This window comes from Perca fluviatilis, chromosome 5, assembly GCF_010015445.1.
Source record: "Perca fluviatilis chromosome 5, GENO_Pfluv_1.0, whole genome shotgun sequence".
NCBI classification, from domain to species: Eukaryota; Metazoa; Chordata; class Actinopteri; order Perciformes; family Percidae; genus Perca; species Perca fluviatilis.
The window spans coordinates 14,307,304-14,329,272 of NC_053116.1; the positions used below are offsets into that span (position 1 = coordinate 14,307,304).

General features: G+C 42.1%; 2 protein-coding genes across 4 annotated transcripts in view; both read left to right on the plus strand.

Moving 5' to 3' along the window:
- The first annotated feature begins 658 nt into the window (after positions 1-658).
- On the plus strand, positions 659-10,483 carry LOC120559736 (specifically androgen-regulated gene protein). Of its 2 annotated transcripts, XM_039801713.1 has the most exons (4): positions 663-786; positions 5,666-5,860; positions 7,939-8,101; positions 8,258-10,483. In XM_039801713.1, exons 2-4 carry the CDS (start codon positions 5,756-5,758, stop codon positions 9,829-9,831), a joined length of 1,842 nt encoding a protein of 613 aa, XP_039657647.1. In that variant the 5' UTR covers positions 663-786; positions 5,666-5,755; the 3' UTR covers positions 9,832-10,483. The 2 variants fall into 2 exon arrangements, with proteins under 2 accessions (XP_039657649.1, XP_039657647.1); XM_039801715.1 differs by lacking the exon at positions 5,666-5,860 and having other exon boundaries at positions 659-786.
- An 8,015-nt stretch (positions 10,484-18,498) lies between these two features.
- scube3 (signal peptide, CUB domain, EGF-like 3) overlaps positions 18,499-21,969 on the plus strand; it is a 76,739-nt gene continuing 73,268 nt past the window's right edge. Inside the window, exon 1 of one of the 2 annotated variants that reach the window (XM_039801020.1) lies at positions 18,499-19,121. In XM_039801020.1, coding sequence (XP_039656954.1) covers positions 19,022-19,121 — 100 coding nt within the window. In that variant the 5' untranslated portion in view covers positions 18,499-19,021. The remainder of the gene's footprint in view (positions 19,122-21,969) is intronic. The other variant, XM_039801021.1, reaches the window with a different exon arrangement.

The window sequence follows — 21,969 nt, forward strand, 5'->3', positions numbered from 1 at the left end:
AAGGTTGTGAAAAATCCCCCTGGCTGCTGCTAGTCCTCTGTTTGGTAAAAAAAAAAAATGCAGTTATAAATGTAACTCATTAATAAGACATGCATGTTCTCCAGATAATGGCTTTCACACACATTTATGTTCCCCTCAGAATGAATATGTAATCACTTAACTTTTAATCTAAAGACATCATCAGGTGAAAAAAATCCTTTTGTCCAGTTTGGTTTATGACATAATACATGCAAAACTAATGACGTACCTGCTTAACATGAAACTTGATCTTAACGTCATCAAGCATTTTCATTGTGATCATGTTAGCATGCTAACGTTAATGTTTAGCTCAAAGCACAGCCTACCAGAGGCGTTAACATAGCTGGAGACTCCAAGTGGATAAATTACTCAATGCAGAATGCAAACAAATGTAAAAGCCTCTCTTATTTCAAATATTCCACACATTATGTAGCCTATCAGCCTACTCATATTTATTTAATATGTTAAATTGTTTCTACTTTTTCTGCGGAGAATAAAAAATAGATTTGATTTCATCTGGGTTGCGTTTATTTGGCTGCTGTTTTTCCATTGGCTCTTTCGTTGTAACGTCTTCATGAGACGTTCACTGATTGGCCGCACACACCAACCTGTCCGTAAGCTAACTGGCTCACCTGGCTGCAGTTGTACTTCCAGGAACAGTGCAGCTGTCGGAGGGGAGTGAGGCGCACGCAGCGGCCATGGACTGACATCTGAAAACTGCTCTTCTCTTTGAATTCATACAGACTCCATTTCACTCTAACATCTCCGGTGAGTTATCAGGAAATCATTCCGTTTGAAGTGAGTGCGGTGTTCGTTTCTGCTTTATTCAAGGATACAGAGGAGTTATTAGGAAAACTAATTGTTTAGTTTAAATACCCACACATATTTTTGCTTTTCTGAAAATGTAATCACCCGGATTTAGACTGGTGTGTGTGAGACATCTGTCGAGAACAAACTATGACCTCTTTTTTTTAATTATTTGATCATTTCCTGTTGGGGAAGAAGTTTTTGGAGTGTGACTGACTCTTATTTGCACAGAAAGTGTCATCCTGAGTCAGTTAGAAGTTTGAGTGGAGGGAAGTTGGGGGGTGATTTACTATAAGAAAAGAAGAAAGAAAGAAATATTCCCACATATGACCATCATTACTAATCACTTCATGCTCTATGAAAGCCTATAATTCATTTCCAAGATGACACATTGATCATTAGTGTTGAATCATTGACTATTTGGTGGCTTAGTGAGTAGAAGTTTAGTCAAGGAAAGTACAAATATTTGCACGTAAATGTCAATAATACAGATTTTAGTGGGACAAGGAGCCAAGCTAAACATTAATGAAATAATTATGTTCACTCCAGCAGGTTGTAAGTTGCACAACCTGATGGAGTTCGCCATGAACTTTTGTTTACTGTTAATCATTAAACCAGGCTGCCCTTGAACACATACTTCACATTTTTGACCCCTCGCCTTGCCTTTTTTTTTATTTTATTTTATTTTTTATTTACAATCACAGACTGTAAATGATAATTCCTTGGATTGCAGCTGTTCTCACGGTCACCACATTAAAAACCTGGAGCTGATCCTCCCCTTTTATAGTTGAAAGTATTTTGTCTGCGGAGATGCAATTCAAGGGGAGCACCCAGTCACATCAGAGCGCTCGGCTTAATTTAAAGTTGTCTTAAAGACATGGGAGCAAGCAAAGTGACATTCCTGTCACTATTAAATCCTGACTCAGCTGTGGGTGTAGTGAGCTCTGCTGCTGCTGCCTTACAGGTTTGTTGCCTTGTTCAGGTTTGAGAGAGAGAGAGAGGTGTTGGCTGCCTGAGCTTGGGCAGTTGTTTCTCGCTCTGCTGATCTGAATGAGCTAATGGGAGGGACAGTAATTAGCAGCGGGTGCCTTGTCAGTCAGCTGCTGTTGCCAGAAAACACGAGTGCATGTTGGTGATCAGGTTTTTCCCCAACTGTCTTTGTCTTGTCTTCATGTCAACAAGACAAAAATGGCATTGCCCCTTGCCAGTGAACCAGATGAGTGGTTTCCAACCTGGAATACATAACCCTAAGGACAGGTGCATGTATAGCGCTCACAAATTCTCCTTCCTGCCAAATCATTTCTTTCTTGTAATTTAAATCTTTAAACTCTCATTTTCTAAAGCAAGTGGGAAAATCCGCCAGTGAAATGAGAATATTTCTTAATCGGTTTGTAAATCTTTGTTTCAAGTATTTTCTAAAATCTTGAATTGATTGCTGGGAACAGTTTCAAATTCTAACTGCACTGTACCTGCGTATGTTTATACTTGTTTTCAGAAAAATTCAGTTTAATTATAAAAGTATTGACTTGATGGGAAGGAGACCTTTAACAGTGACACATCCAATTTTTTTTTTTCTTGTCAAATATGGTATGTTTTTACCTTTTCAGGCCTCTAAAAATCCTTCAAATGAAAAAATCTGAGAAGGGATACTGCTCTTGATGCGCAAGTACAGACATGTTTTCATTTTAAGGTCAGGAGCCAAAAAGTTTTGGAGCTACTGCTCAAGATCACAAAACCAAAGAAAAATCAGGTGATACACCGAGACATGTTATAACCTATGTATTACATATAAATCGTATATTTAAACAGTGTATTTGAGATGAAATGGGAATTTCCTCCCACTGGAAAGCACAGGTTTTAGTAAAACTGAGGTCAGGATTTTTAGAAAAGGTCCTGGTGATTCAGAAGACCTCCAGAAAACAAATCTCTACATTTTTTTTTTAGATTTTTTGGGCTTTTCCACCTTTATTTGACAGGACAGCTAGGTGAAAGGGGGGGAGAGAGAGGGGGAAGACCTGCAGGAAATCGTCACAGGTCGGATACGAACCCTGGACGTTTACATTTTTTAATATTTTATTCATTCTGTTAACTGTTCAATTACATTTTCTGTAGGGTTATTTTATTTCCAAAACCCTGTTTTAAAGTCCCATCTTCATACTACCAGGAAGAAATACTGAATCCTATACATCGTTGTTATGCGCTGATTGCCACCAATAGAATTTCGTTGTGTTCATACAATGACAATAAATCATCTTGAATCTTGAAAAGTCCTATTACTTGAATCTGCTTCTAAAATGTTAGTTTCTTTAATTGTAGTTTACCGGCTCACTGATCCCACAAAGTCACAGAAATAATAACCGAGGGAATGAGTCATGACCTCGCTGTCCTCAATGGTCACTACTGCCCTGAATAAAAATCAGTCACTGATTGATTTTTTTCCTGCTTCCATAATGTGCAGTCCATTACAAGGGACCCTTGAAGCTGCTTCCATTTTTCTAAAAGCATTTCTTGTGTCACACATAATTGAAATGTAAACTGTTGTCCTGGCAGAGCGGACATATTGTTTGTGTTGACTGAGTGTCTGGCTCATCCTCAGAGGAACCTCATGTCCCAGTAATTACTATGATAACTCACAGCCTTCATGCAGTATCAGGCTTGGAGACCTGGTGTCATTTTTGGAGGCTAATTCGCAGACAGATGGTGACACTGACTCATTATGGGATACCATTTCGTTGCTTTTATATGTTTAATCAAATGTTCTCTCAGATAAGAAAACAATGAAGTTAGTTTTGCTCTGCCTCCACGAACACACCTGAACCTGATTCTGCAGCTTTGGCTATGTGATGAATAAGCCATATAACAGGTTGTAAAGCATTTGTCATGGGATACAGTATATTCTATTTGTGTAACCTATTTAGCCAAAATCCACTACAGAGTCCTAGCCAGAGTTGATCAAATATTATCCCTTCACGTCTCAAACTTTGTTCATTGTTGGTGGTATTTGCTTCTGGCACTTGCTAATGCACTTTAAAGCACTTAAAATGGAAAGTAAAGAGGGAAGAATGTTGCTTTAAGTGGCCTTTTCTTCATGGTCTTGTGAAATCATCGTCATTTAGTGAGGATGTCTTCCTTGTATCCCTTCGGCAGATGTGGAGCCAGTAATAATATCCTTCTAGTTTTTGGCTGGCATATTTTCCTCATGCCTGACCTGTCAGTGGTAACATTCACAGGATAACAGGCAGGAAACACGTGTAAGCAACGTGGCGCTGCAACAGAACACGGCATATCAACCGTTTGTACACAGATAATACATGACGTGGAGCGTGTCATGAGTATTCACAAACAAAGATGAGCATTTTGTCGCTTGATTGTTGAGTCATAGTGCCAATTGTAGCACATATTAACTGAGTTTTAACTTATTTTATGAGTTTGTTTTTAACTAATTACTCTACGCTATTTATATGATTGTTTTGCCTATAAAATGTCAGAACATTTCATCAAATTTTTTTTTTTTTTTTTTTTAAAAATTTTTTTTTTGTGTTTTTTAAAAATTTAATATTCGGATCACTTACACTGAAATAACATTAGGGAAGGGTGTTTCAATGGGCGACGTGAACAAGATGAATGATAACCAGTCCCTCCAGAAAAACGTGATTATGCAATTGAATAATTCAACGCATAATCAGCCAAAGTCCGCATATTGATGCGGGGGCCGCATTTTTTCAAATACGCCGCACTTTCGCCGCGTAAATTGCTGATTTCCGCGCAAAATATGCGGGACTTGCGTGATTTCATAATCCCCGCATTTTCATTGCAAATGAGTCACATATATCTTAACAGAAAGTTGAAAAATGCTGCGTTTACTTCACACAAGGGCAGCCATTTTCCCCTGTTGCCATGGGAACGTTATGAAGTGACGTAATTACGTGACATGAACATCATCGAAAAGCAGGGTGTTCGGGGAATCACTTTTTTTTTTCTCTTTTTCATCAAACCGCAGTTTTTGCAAGTTCCCGCAATTTCATTGCATAAAATTGAATAACTATCCCACATATTCCATCGCATTTTTTAAGAAAATGTGTCGCATAATCAAGGATTTTTTGCCTGCAACAATCACAAAAAAACTCCGCATTTTTCTGGAAGGACTGGATAACAGCAAAACCTTTTTTTGTTAAAGATTTTTTGGGCATTTTCGGCCTTTATTTTTGACAGGATCGATGAAGACACGAAAGGGGAGAGAGAGGGAGAACAATATGCAGAAAGGGCCGCAGGTCGGAGTCGAACCCTGGCTCGCTGCGTCGAGGAGTAAACCTCTATATATGGGCGCCCGCTCTACCAACTGAGCTATCTGGGCACCTGACTGTTGTTTAAAGACAGACTTGACAAATTGTGAACCTACCATTTAACATAACATAAAAACAATCTATTGACTTCATATTAATCTGTGTAGTGTAATGTGTAATTAAAAATGTTTACTAATTCTTCCATTAATTTATATAATGACTCGATTAGCATAGCCGGTTATGTTTAATATGTCACAATGACAGCACATTTGACATCTTAAATGGGAGCGTGATTACATTATGAGGATCATTTAGCTATCAGCTGTGATTTATGGCACTCATTTATCACACTAATGGAACCTTTTGACGTTAATAGTTGTTGCTGTGATGTTTAACAACAAATTTTGTGAACTATTATGGCTTCATCTCATGTTCACTGGCTGTAGGAGGTCAGTCTTTGTATTTGATCAATTCTATAAAAGGAGATAGCGGCGCCACACATTTCATCTGATTCCAGTTTTTGTTCCATTCTCACATTTTCTCATTGACCTTTTCAGATTCTTCCTCCAACTGATTCTTGGTGAAATTTATACAATCAAAAGAGGACCGTGAGGCCCAGGTCCTGCGCTCGTCCTCTTCCTCGTGCAATGCCGAAGAGTGACACGTGGCCAGGCAGCGTTGCCATGGAATCCTTGAGCAATTTGGACAGTGCCGGGAGCTGGGACAGTGTAATCAGCATGAACTCTGGCTATGTGAGTGCTGCTGTAGATTCCCACTGAGCCTTGTTGCTCATCGATGTATAACGCAACATCTCGACACACTTTACTGCCACACTAGTTTCCTCTAGCCTATCTGAATAAACATTCACTTTAACAATGCTTCTGTCTAGGGCTGCACAATATATCTTCTTTTTTTTTAATCATCATCGCGATATCAACTGCTGTAATAGTAATAACTGAGCATTGCCAGACCTTCCTGCTCTGGTTTATTGGCATTTCTTTAAACCAATCACAATCGTCTTAGGCGGTGCTAAGCGCCGAGTGGAGCCACGGTGCCACTGCAAAATAGCCTCGGGAAGGAACTTGTTTTGGTGGAATACGTGTATGTTTAAAGGTTGTTTTAGTCGTGCAACAGAAAACTCAGATTGGACAGATGGTCTAGCTAGCTGTCTGGATTTACCCTGCAGAGATCTGAGGAGCAGTTAACCATAGTCCTCAGAAAGCCACCGGAGTTTAAAATTACAACACAAAGAAAGCAGAAGGTAACGGGACATCCGAAAATTTCCAGCAGAACGAGGCCAATCCCGGGAAGTGGAACTTCGTGGATATAGACTACTGCCGAAATAAACACATTGCAAAAAGGCTGCGACATACTCAGAGATTTTTTGTGTTAGTTAAAAGTAGGGATGCACCGAATCCAGGATTCGGATTTGGCCAAATATTGGGCTTTTTAGAATTTTTTTCCACTGAACCCTACACTTGCGCTACGCTGGTCGACGTAATGACGCCGCTGTTGATTACGGGAAGATGTTTACGTAGGTGGACCGTTCAATGCGGTAGTCTGTGAGAAAGTGAAAATGGAACTCGTGAGCAGAAAAAGTGTTGTTTGGCAGTACTTTCACTCAAAAGAAGGCGATTCAAGTCGAGCTACATGTTCAATTTGCAATGCCGATATGTCTCGTGGCGGCAAGGACCCTAAACGATACACAACATCGCCGCTGTTAAAAAACATTTGCGTATGAAACAGCCGAAAGAATACGAGTTGTGCATGAAGGAATCTACAGACAGCAGCCAAAAATGCAGCAACTTCAGGTACGGCAAACACAGCTAAAAACTTGTGTTAACCAGACAGTGCCTCTCCCGGGCTCGTTAGCTAACGTTACTTTTCTAATTTCACCCTCCCGACATGCCTTCATCATACACTGGTTAGCGAAAATTTGCCAAACAAAATTGTCACTCGTCATGCGGCGATTGCGATGTGAAAAGAGCGTGTGAATTCAACATTAAGTTGTTACATTTAACTATTTTAGAGGCTGTGGACGTTGTTTACTTCATTAATTTGTTTACTGTGTTAATGGACTGAGGATGGGACCAAAAATCTGGATTCGGTGCATCCCTAGTTGAAAGAAAATATCTGTAGTCATTATTTTTTTAGTGGTGCCTTTTATATTCAATTCAATGTTCGATTTGTTCAATAAAAGAATGATGGAAATTATTTTCTTTCATTGGTTTTAAATCCAACATGCAAATTGTTGTATTTTAGCAGAATACTGAAGGCAGCAGAACTGAGTACTCTTTAATATCTGTTTATTTATCGCAAGTAATATCGTTATCGCGATATGCAACGTTATCGCATATTTTCCTCATATCGTGCAGCCCTACATCCGTCCTTTGTTGGAATGGGGAAATAACGAACTGAGATTTGTGCATGACATCTGCACGGACATTTACAGTAAATATGACAAAGGTCAAATGAGAGAAGATGAAAGGGAGCGAATCTGTCGGAGGTGAAATACACTCATGTTTGTTGACGCAGGGTTTCAGTGAGAGTTTTCTTTTAAAGATGACCAGAGGGGAGAAGATCTCACGCTGTTCACATGCACCTGCGGTCACCTGAAGTACATTCTTCTGACAGGCCAATATAGAAGACAGCGAAAATACAGGACAGGAGTAATTAGTCATTCCTTCGCAGCTGTTCGAACACTAACCAACTTTGACCTATTGTCCCTGTCCTGTCTCTCATGGCCGTGTCAAGGACGAGAGAGATTGCTGAAGAGTTGAGACACTTGTTCCGAGTTGAAAAGCTCTGAAATCTCTTATTTTGTGTGCAGAGTGAAGACAGCATGGAGCACTTATCTCCCGAAGAGAGGGCATGTCTCATGTATCTGGAGGAAACCATAGAGGCGTTGGAGGTGCAGGAGGACAGCGGCTTATCCAATGATGAACCAGATCCTGGGTTACAGGCAGACAAAATGGGTCGGATGAGAGTAAATGGTATGCTCATGTCATGAAATATTCAGTTTTGCATGTTTTCTTAGTTGGTTACGTGTGTGTGTGTGTGTGTGTGTATGTATACATGCACATTTTACGTTAAAATAACATCAATATCTGCAATACTAACTGCAGTAATTTTGCTTTTTTTTTTCTTAGATATTTCCAGTTTGGAGTCTGATGAGTCCGGAAGAGACCAGAAATCAGAGCCTGGATCCCGAGTGTTAACCATCGAAGACAAAGCTAAACATCACGCTCTAAATCAGACCTTAAAACCACAGTCCTCTCCGGCCCCTGCAGTCAACACCAACGACCTCGAAACATCAATGAACCACGTGACTCAACCCAAACGTCCAGTCACTGAATCAGTCGCTGATTGCAAAATCCACCCATCAGCTACTCAGTTGTGTGTATCCACGAATGGAGATGGTAGTCTCAAGATTGTCCCAAGTGCCAGTCTTTGCCCCAGTCAGGCCACTGGGGCCTCTGAGATAGATGTGGGTGTGATCCCTCCTCCCTCAGACTTCATGGATGAGCCAGGCCTTCCTCCAGTGCCAGGGAAAGTAAAATACCTTCCTCCTTCTGCAGGAATGCCCAATCACAAGCCAGGAACAACTATTGACTTGGAGCAGCTACGCCAGAGAGCCTCTGCACAGAAAACTTCAGTGAGTTCCTCTGGGACCCAGGAGTCTCCAAACAAGCCCCCAAAACTGAGTCTTCCTGCCGTCAGCTCTGGTGTCTTAATCAGTCCTCCCCCTGAAGCCGCTGAGCTCAGAAGTCCACCTGCAGTGGCCCCCAAGCCCAAGAAGCTTCCCGCCAACATTATTCTGAAGTCACACAAGGTAGCAGCGGCTGGCTCAGATGGCACCTCTGGACATCCGGTGCCCGCTAGCAGTGACCGGCTCTCGTTGGACCCCCAGAGGGTTCGCATTGAGGCCCTCCGAAAGCTTGGCCTGCTGCCTGCTGAGGCACATTCAGGCCCCGCCCTGAGCCCTAAACTTTCTCCCAATACTAGACGTTCATGGACAGCTCCTCCTTCTCCAGTCAGCCCAGCTGCTCCACATACACCACCCTTGATCCCATCTTACACCGGTGTCAACAGTCCACCACCTGCTTCCATCCCGCTCCAGTCTCCTGCAGCTGTGTTGCCATCGGCTACGTCTACCGCTCCTGCGGTCCAGCCTGCTGAGGTTCTCCCAGCACCCGCCGCTTTCAGTGACCCCGTTGGACCTCCGCCGTCTGATAACGACGCTGTCAAAGATGCTTCACAGGCCACAGTAAATGCACAGGTGAACACGCCCCCTCTCACACCCCCTGCACTGGTCAAGCATCTAACCCCACCCAAGGTGGTAGGTGTCAAGTCAGCCACCCTGGAGTGCTCTGGCCTGGGTATAAGCAGCTATATGGCTAGTCAAGACTCCAAGGAGGCCATCCAGGGTGTCAGCGGCAAGCAGAGCCTCAGCCAGCTACGTAACAATCGGGCACGCCCCGCATCTCTGGGGAGCGGGAAAGAGTTTACAAGAGCTCAGGGAGAGGGTTTGCTGGTGGGCCGTGCCAGCAGCAAAGAGCCAGACTTACGGAAGTCCCTGCCTGCCCAAACTGCCTTTCAGCACTCCGGAGAGTCTCAGAAGCTGCCTCGATCCCAAGGCATCAGTGTTCTCATCTGCCCTCGTGCAGAAAACGGAGAAAACCGCCGCGAGGCCCTGAAGAAGCTGGGGCTGCTCAGGGACTGAGGCATCGCTCTTACACCTCAACTTTCTGCCACAGACTTCCTATAGATGCTATATTTAAAAGGAACATACCAGACATTGATTCAGGAATGATGAAGGCATTACAAAACTTTCGGGGAGCAGCTTGAACCACTTATTTATGCACTTTCATTTTCACGTCTTGACTATATTGACTCATTGTCCTGTCCACTCTACTGTACTTGTTACTGATATTGTACAGCCATATGTACAGTGTTTTATTTCTCATGAAACTGTCAATCAAGGATTTTTTGGATATTCACTGACGCTCTTACTGTAGCTGTGCTTTTTGTAAATTAAAAATACTGTTACTTTTAAGAGGCAGTGAGTTACTCTGTGATCAGGTATGAACCTTTTTGTACACACCAGTGTCTGTTTTCACACATTATTGTTTGTTACAGTGACACCACTGCGAGGCTGGTTCCCCTCTTACTTCTCCTTTTAGATACCTAAAGGTCACTTTTGTTTACTTTCACTTCCTAAAATCCGTTACAATTTTTTTTGCTTCTTTGACCACGGGAACTGTCTAATATTTTGTGTACTTAACATGAGCTGCATTAATCTTAAATTGCTGTTTGTCAAAACAAATGGTTTTGCATCATAATTGGAGGGTGTTGATTAAATGAATACAAATGTATAAAGTATGTCCTGCATTACTAGAACAAAACTTACTGTAACTCAAAGCACATAGTAAGCGGCCACTAGGTGATAAGAATCTGAAACATGCGGCTGGAAAGGTTGCATGCAAAGTGACGCACATGAGCAGCTTTGGTGTCACTGTGGGTACTTGAACTGATCTAACAACTATTCTTTTTTTTTTTTACAAGCAGTATTATACTTTTTGAATCATGCACTGTCCCTGTGTTGCCCACAAGTCTCAAATTGCTTTTACAGCGCATTCGGAATATGTCATATTTTCCTCTGGTGGCAGTTTTCTGGTTCAGCTTCAGCACCTTATCTAATGTTATAGCGAGAGAACTGGTGCAACCTGTTTTCTCACCTCCTGGTTTAGCCTTCATGCAACACATATGCTGTTCATGGTGGCACATTTACGAGCAGAAAAATATTTTACCACTGCTGCAGGCTTATAAATACAAATCAAACAGATTTGCGCTTTTCTGTTATTTGCCATTAGGGTCGCCAACTGTTCTGCTGTAAAAATTAAGCTCAATTTAAAAGATATATCTCTGAAAAGGTATTTAAACCAGTTTGCTGCACTAGTTTATAGAGAAAACAGCAAAAGAATTTTTTTTCCATTTTTGGACAAAAACTTTCTAGACAATGTTGGAGGCCTGCCACATCCAAATGTTATCAGTATTTTACTGGTGGAGCAGTGACTGATAATCATAACCCTTATCTTTTATTGTGCAATTATATCTGCACTTATGTGTGTCGTCTCGTCTCGGAATGACTGTATCAGTGCCAAGTGCACACTTTTGCATGTAGGCTTAATGTTGAAAACGCCTTGGATTTCTTCTCAGCATCCATTTTAATCCATCTAATTTGCATGGCCTATACATAGAATATTTTATATGTATATTTTAGCACATTTTTCCTAAGGAAGTAAATACCTGTCAGAGGAAACTTTTAACACGAGCCAAATGAAAAAAGGATTTGAATATTGTTTTGAATATTTTTAAGATAAAGCATGTGCATATTTTATGACACTATTTATTGTACTTTCAAAACACAAAAAGGTAGTCGTAAGTAAAGTGAGTTGCATTATTATAAGTTTATCTTATAGCGATTATCCTCTTTTACTGTAAAGCCAAAAGAATTGAAGCAGTTGCATGCTGTCACACCAACACAGGCTGCTTTGTGCTGCTCTGTGACATGTTGGTATGTGAGCTGTCTTTCCTTTCAACCTGCTCTGTCTGTTGAGCCCACTGACAAGGACAACGTGACAGTTCCTGTCACTTTCCCTTTGACCATCCTATAGGCATCAGATCAGCTGCTGGTATGAATAACATACCAGTCTGCATACCTGCATTCTCAGTGTGAAGAGGTTACAGAGGCGGAAGATGGGATCTGAAATAAGGAAAGAAATTGACTCCTTAGTCGTATAATAATGCAACAATTATTATAGCGGTGAGGCTGCAACTTTATGACATATTGGTGTATTAAGAGTAAAATTTTGCTTGCTCAGTTTTCCAAAAATTATAGATGGTCTTCTGTGTGTTTAGGTTTCTAAACCTCCAGTGTGAACACCTGTTCATCATTCTACAGCAGAGGTTTTCATACTGGGAGGTGAGACTACAGGGGGCGCAGGGGGACACAAGGGAGGTTAAAGGGACTGCTGCATGCTGCTGCTGATGCTGTTGTGTCGAAGCCTGTTGGTTTGTGTTCCATACCTTAACCTGCACCTAACATTATCCCTAACCACAAACAATCGTCTCTTAAATAACCTAACCTGAGCCTAACCAGGACCGCGGAGGGAGACGCCACCTGAAGGGGGAAGTCACGTCGACACACGTGTTTGTTAAAACAACAGAAAGTTAGATATTGTAGTTTGGCCTACAGGCCTGCTAATCAGCAGTTGGAGCAGCAGCAGTGGATGTGACACACACACACACACACACACACACACACACAGCTCGTGAAGGCAATTGAGGTACCTTCTCAGTGTCATAACTCAATCAAATCACACAGACATGCTACACGTATTTTAGATTCAGTGTAACTTACAGTTTCCGAGGATATAGCCTTATATCGCTAATAAACGTCCCCCCCCCCCAAAAAGACGCTCCTTATAACTCCAGAATGTTCCTGAGAATCATCAAGTTTTTAAGTTTTCTTTAGTATCGAAGTAATGCCATCCATGGATGAATTGTAATCAGCCACTGCTGATTGCTAATTCGGCATACTTTTAATGCCGCCAATGTGCCTAAAATGTAAACAAATGTCGGCCTAAATAAATGGGCCTCAAGTTGTATCTCACAGCTAACTGACTATATGGCAACATTATACTTCCTGTTTACAGTCCCCAAATTATGGGACCTGCTGTTCCAAAACTTAGAGATGATTATTGCCCAAATCGAAGCAAGACAAAGAATATTAATATGAGTTACGAAATCTCACATTCTCCTCTGTCCATTCATATAGGCCTACAGATATGTGTCCTGTGTTGAAATCCCCTCTTCTATAGAAACAGCTCGACCGACCACTAGAGGGCAGCCTAGATTCATATGCGTGTACCAGAACAACCACCAATGCTGTAACCAGACTTCCCCACTGTGGTTGAGGGCCCATGTGATGGGCAGCATTTTATAATGTGCATATATACAGACTTGATACATTTTTCACATCACATGCTGATGAATACGCTGCAAACCGACCAAACTTAAACACTACTTCTGCATATCACAATCCAGAAATAGTTAAAAGTGGAAGTAGAATAGTTAGTGTTGTAACTGACAGATGTCTTTTATTTGCATAATTTTCATATTTTTCTGATGTGTTAAAATCTTTTAAAGATGATTCATTATGAAACTTGCAGTCTTTTGTCACGCTCATTTATATATCATATGAGGTCATAACAGCAGGTCATTTTTTGTAGATTTGGTAAGGTTTTATATTTATTAATTCATATTAAACTGTAATATTATAATTGTATTATCATCCACTTACTTCAGTGAAAAAGCTGGGAAAGTGTAACAACTTTCCCTTTAATTTGGCCAAAGGGGAATAAGTTGCATCAACAGGTCTTTTTACTGCCAAAAATACTAAAACAAATCAATATGGCTTTAACTAAATTTCCATTTTATTTGCCTCGTATTTATAAGTCTTTTTTGAAGCTCAGTTATTCAAAATGTGGGAAGACGTTGGTATTTTGCCTCTGCAATAATGAAACTAATACACTAATTAAAATGAATTTGGTTCAGCTGTTGATCCATGAAATGTCTCATAAAACAACATTGCATTTTAGATTTTCTTTACAGACCTTTATTCATTTTGTCTGTGGAAAGAATAAGTAACTTTTTACAGTTCTTTTCTTTTTTTCACCAGCGTGACTCTGAGAGCTCAGTTTGGTCCTGAGCTGCAGTTTTTTATCTTTCCAAACAAAATCGCTTTGTCTTGTTCCTTCCAGAGGAAACGATTCAGGTCAAAGTATCAGCAAAGAATGTAAGAGCCGAATGTGGACGATTTGCTGACAGGTTGTACTCATCCGAGTGTCACGATGACCCTTAAACACATTCATCATTCATGCGAAGCTTAGAGTGCCTGACATGGCTTGAATGGGATCTGATGCTTAGTATTTCATTGGTTAGAGGAATTGAATGTGGCCAGAAACTTGAAGGTTTAGTAATTTGATGGCACACACATGAGCTGAACCTCCACAAAGCTCCTTGGAGACACTCCCTGGAGTTGGTAGTTGGAGGAGGTAGGCTAGACAGTGAGCTCATGGGACTTCCCCAGCGTCCTGGTCCTGTCCTGTACTTACCTACTTACACAGTGTCTGTCTGAAAGAGGCTGCCAAAATCCCTTTCTCCACATATGAGTTGATCATAGAGGATTAGTGGAGACAAAGTGGCACAGAGCCACTGCTGAGTGTGCTGGGGTTTAAGCATGCCCGGCCCAGTTCTATGTCATCAAAAGAGTTTGCTTAAAATATACGGGAATTATCTCTGTCCTCTGTGTGTGTGTGTGTGTGTGTGTGTGTGTGTGTGTGTGTGCGTTCAGATAGGCCATAAGCACTGTCATGCAATTTAGTTGTATTATGATGATTGATACTTTGAGTGAATCGGCCTCATCAGTAAGGATTAAACTTAGAACAATGTCTCCCTTGCTGTCTCATTTGATCTTAATGAGTCCACTTGATTACAGGTGTACACATACACACACACACACACACACACACACACACACACAACAACAACAACAACAACAACAACAATAACAACAACACCACACACATACACACACACCAGACAGTACGCGCTCAGGCCTGTATCCCCTCTAGCACCCGCATACTTACTCACGCAGCTAACAAGCCTGTCCATATCTTTTCTACCTCCTTGCTGATGTAGGTAATATCTCATCATTAACACTCATTAAAAGGTTTCAACTCATCTGACATTTCCAGTGCTGTGATGTTACAAATTCAACACAACTTAAATTCCTCTTGTGACACTGGTCATTTTCATCCATGATGCTGTAAAATTGTTTTTTGGGGACAAGTTTGGCCTTTATTTGATGGGACAGCTGAAGACAAGAAAGGAGGGTGAGAGAAGGAATGACATGCAGCAAAGTGCCCCAAGTCAGACTTGAACCCAGGCCCTCTGCGTTAAGGACTAGAGCCTTAGTCCACGGGGCGCACGCTCAACCTGGTGAGCTACCAGGGTACCCCTTGTAAAAGTAGTCTTTGACAGGCAAGAATAAGTCTTTATATAATAGTGGCTGTGTGTGACACCTCTGTTTCTTCCAACTTGATAACTGTATTTTCTTTTTCGCTCTCCCTCTCTTGCTCCCTGTTAGTGCCAGTGACTGAGGCTGTGGTCAGGAGGCATTCCTGGGGCAAGCCCACAGCATTCGCAGGGATGCCTGTACTAAAGTGTGGAACTCAGCAAGCCACTCTGCTCCCCTGTGGTGCTGGCATGGTGAGTACCAAAAGATCCTGCTGGGCCTGCGGTGGTGTTGGTAACCTCACATATGAAGCCCCTGCAGAGAGGAAAAAGAAGGGAAGAAAGTGGAAAAAACTTCTGAGCTGTGGGCCTTTGCGTTTTCACACATACATCTTTCAGACAATTGGGGAGCATAAATGTCAGAACTGGAAGAAAGTAAATGAGGAGCTGAGGTGATGTGTCCCTGTGTATGACCATCTGGAAGAGAACATTAGGCTCTCTGCAGGGCTTCCAGCTCCTCAGTTCATTAGCATGCAGTATAGTACAGTGATGGCTCTCACAGACGCCTCCCAACATGCATCCATCTTGCATTTATCCCACGGCAACAGCTGTTAGAGCATCGTCTGACTTCGATATTTCATAGTCAAAATAAAAAGCAGGTTTCTAAAACAACTGGTTGCCACATTTTTTTAACCTTCTGATGGCTGAAAAGTGTAAGGATTTGGAGTTTGGAACCACTGTGGCAGTTGTTAAATGTGGCAAATCTCTGACAAAAACACATTTTTCATTTAGATCCAAATAGTGCCATGCTTTAACTCTTTTACAAGAAAAAAAAATGACAAACTGATATTGCCTTCAAATCCAGTCACGGCAAGTTGCGGGTAGTTACTCTGCTGCAGATCTCATGAACGTGTTGCATAGAAATGCTCTCATACTTTCTAAAAAAAAAAGGGGGATGCAAGACAGCTTAATTTTATTTACAATCTACGAAATGTCACTACTCTGTCGAAACCTTCCACACTCCTCTTTACCCAGTGTGTAGCTGAAGTCCTTTTCATGACGTGCATCATAAATTAATCATTGCCTCAGCTTCCCTCGTGTGTCTGTTCATGTAAAAATAGCTTGTTTGGTGCACAATGTGATGCCTGTGCACAGCCCTCTGTCTTAAATGAAGTGTTGCTATGAAAAGTGTACTGATCCTCCAGCGTGACTTGTACTCTGTGGACAACCGTGTTCTGACTTTCTCAAACTCCCGGAGTGACTCTGAGCTCATTTGGTTATACAAGTGCTCACAATTACCCAGAGATTTAGACACAGGGACATGGGACATTTCCATATCCCTGATGGATGTTATTTTAATTACACTGAACTGCTTTGACTTTGTGCTGTGGATTTACATGTTTTTTTCTTCTCCTGTGGATGCGAAGAGGGATTCTCAGAAGGTTATTCTGTTGTACTCAATCTCTTATTTATTGAGGCCCCAAGTCTCTGGCAAAACATGGCGTAGCATGGTAAAGCGTATGGAATGACCTTGTTCATGAAGTATCTGTCTTTGCTTCTAAGGTAGTTACATTTTGACACATAAACGTAATGACAAAATTCGGATAAAATGGAAGAGAATGTAAAATAATCCTTTCTGGCATCAGCCGTAACACGGTTTTCAGATTTTCTGCACTGTTGGAAGAAAGTGGAGTTATCTCCAATCAGTCTTGTTGTGAGGCCCTAATTATATTTGATTGGGAAAAAAAAAAAATTACACATTGGAGCTGGCACAATAATTATAGTGTAGAATTTGCCCCTACGTTGAAATGCAAACATAAACACATTAACACAGCTGATTAATTTAGGTGATGATGCAGGAGGAGGTAGCAGGTGTGGGGATACAGATGCTTTGCCTCTGCGGAGCGCTTCCTGAAAACAAGTGTTTGATGTGTGATTGCTGGTGAAATGTGGCACAGTAGCTCAGTGGGCTGTGCTCCTGGTAATGTGAGAGGGGTCAGGTTTGATTCATGTAGCTCCTCAAGCCTCATTCCTCTTCAGGTCTTAGGGGTAATGGTGTGCAGACACCGCCTCATGGCCAGTGCTTTGCAGGGATGGCTGATGGTAGGGATTAAAAAAACTGTCTTTAAATCCATTCATCTTCAAAATTGTCAACACCCTTATTTGGTTTAAGGGAATTGGCTTTTTTTTTTTACAACATACTCCACACATAAGTGAATCCCCATATTACTGATTTGTGACACCAGGCAGGGCTTTAGTTAGTCAAAGCCAGGAGCAAAAATCAATGTGGCAGTTGAGAGCAAAAAAAATAGGATAATGTGTGGCGCTGGTTATGGTTTTGGAACCAGATGACACACAATGTAATTATTTTTGGTATTTAGGCCCTATACCAGATGATTATTATAATGCTTTCATCAATGTTCCTGTAATAAATTACTGGTTGTTAGGCTATCATACCTGAGGAATGGATTCATCTTGAAGTGTATTTTGAACAGCTGGTGTGGTTTATTCATTTAACTTAATAATAATAATAATAATAATAATAATTAAACATCATTTGTTTTCAGTTGGTAATGCAGGTCCAGCTGCAGCTATAACAGGGATATGAAATTGCCCAGGGCCCTCACGTGACCATGGAATAAGGATATTATGCAGGGAACTCACTATAAATTGTAAGAAAATGGAAAATGATTGGAATGGTGAAATGGTTTTCATTTTCAAATACGTTTTACAATTTAGTGCTTAACTCTGTCAGTTGAACTTTTAACTCCATTCAGTGAGGATAAAGATTATTTTAATCTTATTTCCCCCCTGAATTAAATGATTTTGTTAAAATATATTACATTTGCGTCTTGATTTGACTTTTATTTATTTTTTTAGATGTCAACATTTGTTGTTGAAAATCGTGTCTTAATGAACACATTAATCTTCCATCTGTGAGATAGCAGACATCATCACAGCAATGCTGCACCCACGACCCGATGGAAATTGGCGCTTATTGGTTAGAGAGTCGGACTGGATGAGCTGGAGCCTCGCAGGCTAAGAACAAAATGCAATCTCCCGGCTATTACTTTTTCCATCTCAGACATTTATAAATCCATCCGCCCTCTTGCCCCCCTCGCTTCCCTTCCAGCCATTGCTTTTACCACGCCGACGTGACGGGCCACTTTTTTTTTTGCGCAGGTGGCACCGGCCAGGTGACCGCACGAGCCCATGCACGTGGTAACCCCGGTCCACCTTCAGCTCTGCCAGCACTTGTGTGTGAACTCCTGAGGAACAAAAAAAGGAGAGAGAGGGCCAGTCAGCAGCAGAGGAGTCCGGAGCGCAGCGCAGCGCAGCGGACGCTTCGTCTTCTCTCCTCCCCCTTTAGACCCCGCCGCTCCGCTCCATCTCTCCGTCTCTCTTTTCCTCTCTCTCTCTCTCGCTCTCTCTCTCTCTCTGTCTCTCTCTCTCCCTTTCTTAAATTGACATTGGTCTGGCTCGAAACATGATAACAGAAAAGACTTCCTCCGCTCCGCGTTGTCGGACTGTCCTCAACCCCGATCACTTGAAACTCAAATAAGCAGGCGTGAAGAGGAAAAAGGGATCGCACAGTATCCTATCAGCAGCTGCTCAGAGGGAATAACAAGATACCTTTATACCACACACACGCACACACACACGCACACACACACACACACACACACACACATACACACAGACACACAGACACACACACACACACACACACACACACACACACACACACACACACACACACACACACACTCGGATGTGCTCTTGCGCATCGTAGATCTTAGAAAGTGCTCGTGTTGAACTATAGTGAAAGTAACATGTATATGCACGCTTTGATACGCGCAAGCCTTGGATTTGTAGGTTTCTGCTTGGTCGCCTTTGTCCAACAGTCAGCTTCAGGAAGTAAGACCACTCAAGGTAAGTTTTCAGTCAAACAGCTTCAATTTTTTTTATTTATTTTTTTACTCCTGATGATTGGGAATGTGCTCTTTTTGTCAGACTGCTTGGTGCGTAATTGATAGATTTGTTAGATGCTTTTGGAAAGCCGGTCATGATGACACTTGATCAGTTGTCTAAACCAATGCAACTTGAATAAATGTGTATTAAAACGAGTTAAAAGCAGAGTATTTGAAAAATGTAGAGGGTAAAAGTGAAGTGTTTGGAGACTTATTGATTTTTGATTCAAGCATGCTCCTTCTGTTGATCCACTGACTTATTTTGCAATCACTTCATTGCTTTTTTTGTTGTGCCAGTATACTCGGTTGCTTGTATTTATGCAGACTTGAAGTAAGGAAACGTAATACAGTTTAAATTTAGTTTCACTGAGACTTTTCTGTCATCAGAAAACAGTTGACTTTGATCTTCAAACAGCATCAGCGGTGCGAACAGTTATGTTTCATAGCTATTCCTGCAGGTAATTGTAGTGGGACTACCAGGAGGTATTTGTCACAGTCCAGACAAGTATTTGACACCGGCCTGTAACACACACATGGAGTCTCTGTCTGTCAGACACTGCAGCTACAGTGCCAACCTGCCCCGCCGGCTGCCCTCTTGCTCTCCTGTCTTGTGAGAAATTATTCAGACCAGACAAGGGCAGTCTGAATCAGAAAAAAAAAAAAAACTCTGGCACCTTACAGGAACAAGAAAGACATGGTGTTACACACTCAATTTCCGATCCCCTCAGCCTTTCCTCCTCCAGGTTTTCATCACTTAATTTTTCCACAATACAAATGCCAAGCCAGAGCTGCCAGAAGTATTTGCATGCAAAGACACATCATGGTTTCTGTGTGAGTGTTGGTTGTGGTCGGTGATGTTTCACACACACAAAAAGACATCTCTAGGGCGGTCGACAAGGCAAAAAGAAAGGGGGTGGGTGACTATTTTGCATCCTGGGTGGTCTGCCCCCACTTGTGGGAAAACTCAATATTTACATTTTGCAATTAGAACTAGTTTTTTCTCACTTTATTTTCCACAACATCGATTACACACTTCCTTGGAGTGTGGAATGCTGCTGTATGAGTGCTGGTCTGTAATGGCATGCACCTGTTTGTTGGTCACCAAGTGAAACGCCATAGACAAACTACTTGTTAGGCTTCTCCCCCAGTTCCTGTTTATCAGTGCAAGGCGAGCAGCTCTGCAGTGACATATCATCTGTGTTTGGCTCCGGAGTTATTTGTGAGCATATTTTGTGCCTAACTGAAAAGACATATTGTGTTTGACGTTGGTGGCAACTCTTTGGCACTGACAAGTCTGCAAGCTGGGAACAATTTTGAAAACTGACGAAACAGATGAACAATGACTAAAACAAATGCACAATTTGTCATCTCAATATTTATTCAGCGCAGATGTTGCCGACAAGAGTCTTTGTCTTTCATCAGTGTCCGTCTAATCATGGCACTGTGTTTTAGGCATCAGTCATTAATGTAGGAAGAAAAAGGGAGCTAAGAGACCAGTGGAATGAGGGAGGGAAGATTCGAGGATGTGGTGGAGAGAATGACAAAGAAGGGAAAAATGAGACCAGGGAAACAGGAGAGATTAAGGGTGCAGAGACAGACAGTGAGAGAGGAGGTTTCTTAGTGAGCGAGCAGCAACAAGCTAGGAAAAGAGAAGGAAAGGAAAGAGGGGAGCCATAGACGTCATGGCAAATCACTTTCCCTCGAACACAGTCAGGAGCTCTTGGTTAATGCAGCAGCACCAAGGCAACGGTTGGTGTGGGGCTGACATGCTGCTGTGGCTGGCTATGTTGGTGTAACCTCTGCTCCAGGGCCTGGGGGTCTAAAGACGCAGGGCTGCCTGAGCGGGGAGGAAGGCCAGATCCAGGCCCGGACACACTGTGGGAACCGAGCAGCCTTGGCAATATGAGGCCCAAGTGACGGGGAAGCTTACCTAGAGATGCTGCTTGAATCTCCACTATGAGCGAGATGCCTGCCACCCACCCACCCCCAACACTCACTCACCCCTTTCCTTTTTCTTTTTCACCCAACTCTTGCTTTGTTTGCTTTGTCCTCGCTTCCTTTCCTTTGCACTTAATGAAGTAGCTGTGCCTTTTCTCTGTCAGACATAAGCAACGACTGCGTTATACCCACCGTGTCAGAAAGCTCGCTGTCAGCCCCTGTGCTATTTAAAATTTTTCAACAAAAAAAGACGTGCACAGTTCCCCTCTGTCCTCTTCAACGCTTTCCTGTTCTGTCCTGTTCGGCCCACTTTTGTTGCTTGATAGAGGGCTGAATATGTTGCAGGTCCGTGTAAGCAAGCATGGAAGTGTTGCCGTATGTGTGTGCATTTGGTAGTTGGGACAGTGAGAGAGTATTTGGGCTGTGTATGTGGTGTTTTGGACAGTTCTTTGAAACTGTAAGTGAAGCCACATAAAAGAACCATTTAAATAGGGCTTTTATTTCTGCACATGGCCTTGAACTTCTCTGAATGTTCGCTGTTTAGCAGAAAGAAGGAGAAGGAGAAATAATAAAAACTGACAGGCGGACAGAGATTGCAACACTGTCTTCTATGAACATGGCGAGTCATCTCTCTTTAACATTTTGACACCACTTTGGCGCACCTTTTTCATCACCTTCCCTCTCGTTTCTCAGGCTGTGTGGTTTCTGCCTTGCCCCTGAGTCCTGACAAGCGCCTGCAGTGGTGTTTGTCGAGCTGTTACACTTATCCCCTCAGAGACTGGATGTGCCTTAAAACAAGCAGACGCAAAAGTCCCTATATGCCTGCCAAGGTACCGGAGCACAACTTTTGGCAAAGTAATTTTTTAACAGCC

What these genes read in the sequence shown, in the direction of transcription:
- LOC120559736 (XM_039801713.1), top strand. Translation starts at nt 5,756, where the DNA reads ATGCCGAAGAGTGACACGTGGCCAGGCAGCGTTGCCATGGAATCCTTG. An exon ending in TCAGCATGAACTCTGGCTAT is followed by an intron (nt 5,861 to 7,938) that starts GTGAGTGCTGCT and finishes TTTTGTGTGCAG; the next exon opens with AGTGAAGACAGCATGGAGCA. An exon ending in GGGTCGGATGAGAGTAAATG is followed by an intron (nt 8,102 to 8,257) that starts GTATGCTCATGT and finishes TTTTTTTCTTAG; the next exon opens with ATATTTCCAGTTTGGAGTCT.